The sequence below is a fragment of the Silurus meridionalis genome, chromosome 2 (genome assembly GCF_014805685.1).
Source record: "Silurus meridionalis isolate SWU-2019-XX chromosome 2, ASM1480568v1, whole genome shotgun sequence".
NCBI lineage: Eukaryota > Metazoa > Chordata > Actinopteri > Siluriformes > Siluridae > Silurus > Silurus meridionalis.
The window spans coordinates 1773632-1778631 of NC_060885.1; the positions used below are offsets into that span (position 1 = coordinate 1773632).

Genomic DNA, 5000 nt, shown 5'->3' on the forward strand with positions numbered 1-5000 from the left:
AGTAGCACACTTATTGCATCGTAGCTTTTATAGCTGAGGAGTTTAAAACATTTCCACTACGGGGCCAGAACCCCGGCGCTTTATTTCATCACTTTACTCTCCTTTTTTTTGATGATTCTATCAGCGTTCTATCAGATAACAGAACCCGGACTGAAACCGGTCCGATAGAAACTCCGTAAATCACTGGATTTCTTCAGACCAGTTTGATAGAGTGATGCTGATGCTGTGGCGCTCAGGGCACCGAGAAATTAAATAAATACATCTAAAAATATATATACAGTATAAGCGATTGCATTCTAAATTTTTTTTTCGTGCATCCCATCGCAGTTCCTCTCCTCCTGACCGCAAATCTAGAGATCCGACGCTGCCAAGATTCTTTTCCCAGAGTCCCTTGCCATGTCTCGGTGTCTGACAGTGGCCAAGTGTGCAGAACTCGAAGCGTTTTATTTTTCAGCGGTTAATAACACCACCTCCTGAAACGCCGGCCAAGGACATGGAGAGAAAAAAGATAGACAGAGCGAGAGAGAGAGAGAGAGAGAGAGAGAGAGAGAGAGAGAGCACTCCCTGGAAGTGGTGCTTATTCCTCCTCCCGGAGCAATAACGCTTTCTCAACATGGAAACTTCTTTCCCACGCTTCCAGCGCCGCGAAAAGAAAATCCGAGGCCTGTTTTGGGATCTGTCCATTTTTTTCTCTTTACAGTACATCGCTGCTCGCCTCGTCACCCCCTACACACACACACACACACACACACACACACACACACACACACACTCCAAGAAAGCAAAACGTTATTGCTGTAATATTTTTTTTGACACCAAAGTATTCCTTCATTAATATTTAATCAGAGGCGAGACGCGCCTCGTCCTTTAAACTCCATTAACATAAAGCTGCGTAAATACTCGTCCTGCAGCCGCGCTAATGAGTGGAACGCCGCAGATCGCTGTCACCTCCGACGCCGCTTCAAAGACACGCTTAAATAAACATGAGAATCCTGTCTTTTTTACGCTCAACATCACTTATTTTATTTCTTCTTTTTTTGCATCCGACTCCCGTCCCATCTTTCCTTCCCTGGACATTTACAAGACGTACGTTTTAAATTGATGAAAAAAAACTTACGTGAAAATGAGGTGGAAATATTTCATGAAAAGGTGGTGTCGTTAATGTCTCTTTTTTACTGTAACCTGGCAAGTGTGTGTGGTGTGTGTGGAGAGTGTGTGGAGAGCGTGTGTGTGTAGAGAGTGTGTGTAGAGAGTGTGAGTGGAGAGTGTGTGGAGGGTGTGTCTGTGTGTGCGTGTGTGTGTGTGTGTGTGCGTGTGTGTGTGTGTAGAGAGTGTGTTGAGAGTGTGTTTGGAGAGTGTGTAAGAGTGTAAGTGTGTGTGTGTGTGTGTGTGTGTGTGTGTGTGTGTGTGTGTGTGGAGAGTGTGTGTGTGTGTGTGTGTGAAGAGAGTGTGTGTGTGTGAAGAGTGTGTGAAGAGTGTGTGTGGATAAAACCACACACTGACACGAGAATGGATTTTTACATTTTTTCTGTCACCATACGTCAAAAACTTTTGGAAACCATCTGATTTACTCCAATGTCACATTAAATGTGTTGTTTCACCTGAACCTGCCCCTCCCCCCTCATCAGCACTGTTATTTTTATTTCTCTATTTAGTCTTTATTTAAAAAGACTTGTATCATATAAAAATGGTTTTCTGATACAGAAATCTCCCCACTTCCTGAAATGTTAGCATTGTTTTCACATTTTAAACACCTTACCATCTCCATTCTCCTGTTTTTATTTTAAATGTAGAAGAGACCAAGTGCTGTGAAGATTCCAAACCCCCCATTATTGGTCTTTGCAGTTGCTCCAGGGGAATTTCTCTCCTCTAACAAACATTCGCCCTTTTCCTCCTTCTCAGACTGCCGTTATTATGCAGAATCAATAATTTTTTTTTGTGTTTGTCTTTTCTCCCCTCTCTCTTCCTTTGATATGGCCTCTAGGATGCTGCAGGCAAGGTGCTGGACCGCTGGACCATCATGTCCCGTGAAGAGGAGATCATTACCCTGCAGCAGTTTCTACGCTTCGGAGAGACCAAATCCATCGTGGAGCTCATGGCTATCCAGGAGAAGGAAGGCCAAGCGGTCACGGTGCACTCTTCGAAGGTTGATTCCGGCATCCGGACTTTTATTGAAAGCAACAACCGCACTCGCAGCCCTGGCCTCCTGACGCACTTGGAAAACAGCAGCCCTTCTAGTATCCATCATTTTGAGAACATCCCTAACAGTTTGGCTTTCCTGCTGCCTTTCCAGTACATCAATCCAGTTTCGGCTCCTATGTTAGGCCTGCCACCTAACGGCCTGAACCTGGACCAAGCGGCTCTGAGGCTCAGAGAGCCGAACCTTTCCAATCAAAGTGAACCAGTAGATAGCAGTGAATCTGAGGTGTCTCTATCGCCTTTCCGAAACAGCCAGAGTCCAAACCGTGGTGGCATAGGATCCATCCCTAATTCCATCGAGCCCAAGACGGAACCTAATGGATCATCACCTATCACAACAACTCCATCTACGCAGCAGGTCCAACAGCAGCAGCAACAGCAGCAGCAGCAGATCCAACAACAGCAGCAGCCCCAATCCAACGCCATAAACGAACACCACTTTGTAAAAAATGAGCAGTCAAAGAGCCTTAGCACTTCTTTCTCTTCCAAGATGCACCGCATGCGTCGCATGGGTACTCCGTCACGCAAGGGTCGCGTCTGCTGCAACGCCTGCGGCAAGACCTTTTACGACAAGGGCACTTTAAAGATACACTACAATGCCGTACATCTAAAGATCAAGCATCGTTGCACAATCGAGGGATGCAACATGGTCTTCAGCTCCCTGCGTAGCCGCAATCGCCACAGCGCCAATCCCAATCCCCGTCTCCACATGCCTATGCTGAGAAACAACCGAGATAAGGACCTCATTCGCTCCACTTCTGGATCAGCCACCCCGGTTATCTCTAGCACTAAAAGTGGATTCACTCTAACAAGTCCTGGACGACCTCCACTAGGCTTTGCAACTCCTCCTCTTGATCCAATGATGCAATCCCCCCTTCAGAGTCCCCTGGTCTTTCCGTCCCTAAAGTCCGTGCAGCCGGTGCAACCCATCCCACCTTTTTACCGCAATTTGCTTTCTCCTGCTGACATTGTAAGTCCCCCGGTGTCCCTTCCCACCAGTCCCATTTTACCCACTACCACTAACAGCACCTCAATCATGGACCAGCAGCAGCAAATCTTAGCTGCCAGTTCCACCAACAGCCACATCTCAGAGACAGGAAGTTTGTCTCACCACCTTTCCACTATCTCAAGTGCACCGGATCCCATCACCATTGACCCGATGCCCAAGAAGAAGCCTCGTAAGTCCAGCATGCCTGTTAAGATCGAGAAAGATCGAGAGGTACCAGAGGATTACGACGACAAAGACGACGATGACGACGATGACAGCTGCCATCACCGCCACCCGGCATCTCACCTTCACAACAACATCAATGGAAACTGCAACAACAACAACAACAGCAGCGGCCATCAATCGCCCTCCCAGGACGAGATGACGGAAGGCACCAGTGAGCTGCGCTGCATGGACAGCTTTACCTCTGAAGACCAGGACCATGAGCGTGACTTCGAGAATGAGTCCGAGACATCAGAGTCCAAGATGTTCTACCGTGACGAGCCGATGGAAGCTGAAGATCATCGCCACACCTCCAGAAGAAACATGGACAAAGAAAAGGACGAGGAAGAAGAAGACCGACACATCCATAAAGATTTAGAAGATAAGAGATGCTCCTTACCATCCCCACACCAACCGGTTATCAAAATCAAAGAGGAACTCAACGATCCTACCTATGACATGTTCTGCATGGGCCAGTACAACCTGTACAATGGTGGAATGGCTGCCGCAGCTGCAGCCGCTGCCAGTATGGCTGCCTTGCACGAGAGCTTTATCTCCTCCATGGGTTACGGATCAAGTTCACCCAAATTTCACCCCCAGTCTCCGGAGGGCGATCTCTGCTCCAGCCCCGACCCGAAAATCTGTTACGTCTGCAAGAAGAGCTTCAAAAGCTCCTACAGTGTCAAACTGCACTACAAAAACGTACACCTGAAAGAGATGCACGTCTGCACGGTGGCTGGATGCAACGCTGCTTTCCCTTCCCGACGAAGCCGAGACAGGTGAGACCTTTCATTTGACTCTGAAATGATGTTTAACTATTCTCAAGGCTCAAACAAATTTGCCAGACACTCTGTCCTCTTCCTCCTGCTAATGACTTGCTTATTATTTACGTAATTAAATCTGTAGGCGCTCACATTCACCTCACATAGCTTCCAGGTAAGTTAGTCCCATCATGACCTATTTTCTCATTAGATACAAGTTAATTGCTCCACACGAGATCTCAATTTTATCTTCGTCTCCAACTCGTAGGGGGTGGGAGAATAATTATCATCCCGCTAATGACGTGGTAACCACTACTTCGCGGCGCTAGGCCTTGCCTGTCATACTAACGTGCAGAATTAGCGCGGTGTCAGTTCACGCTTATTTAATGCACCAGGAGGTCGGGTTACTCGAGATTGCTCACCTGTCACGCAGGTAAGCTTGCATTTATTAGCAGAGGCTGCGACCTGTCAAACCGCCGCATTCGTTAACACGTTTTTCGTGTGAGTCGGCAACACGTTCCCTGACACGCAGACCTCAGAATATACCTGCGCTAACGGGCAGGTGGAAGTGTTGCTGTCCAAGGTCTCAGCGTATTTCCTAATAACGCCTGTCTGAAATTAAAATATAGCGATCAGGTATCAAAGTGAAAGCTACAAGGTAGAAGGGTAAAAGGGGAAGTGTATAAAGGGTACTAAAAAGTAAAAAGTACTTTAATTCTTGTAGTATTAATAAGGTACATCATTCATTGTTTTACTTGTTTATTGTTTTTTGTGGTACTAGCAACTGTACACTTGATATAAATTAACATATAGGGCCTAAAAAAGAAAGT

The 5000-nt window shown here is 46.8% G+C and overlaps 1 protein-coding gene across 11 annotated transcripts in view; it reads left to right on the forward strand.

Annotated features, from left to right (window-relative positions):
* bnc2 (basonuclin 2) overlaps positions 1–5000 on the forward strand; it is a 185009-nt gene that overhangs the window by 169724 nt on the left and 10285 nt on the right. For all 11 annotated transcript variants that reach the window (XM_046863912.1, XM_046863921.1, XM_046863955.1 and 8 more), the window contains one exon: positions 1985–4188. In XM_046863912.1, coding sequence (XP_046719868.1) covers positions 1985–4188 — 2204 coding nt within the window. The remainder of the gene's footprint in view (positions 1–1984; positions 4189–5000) is intronic.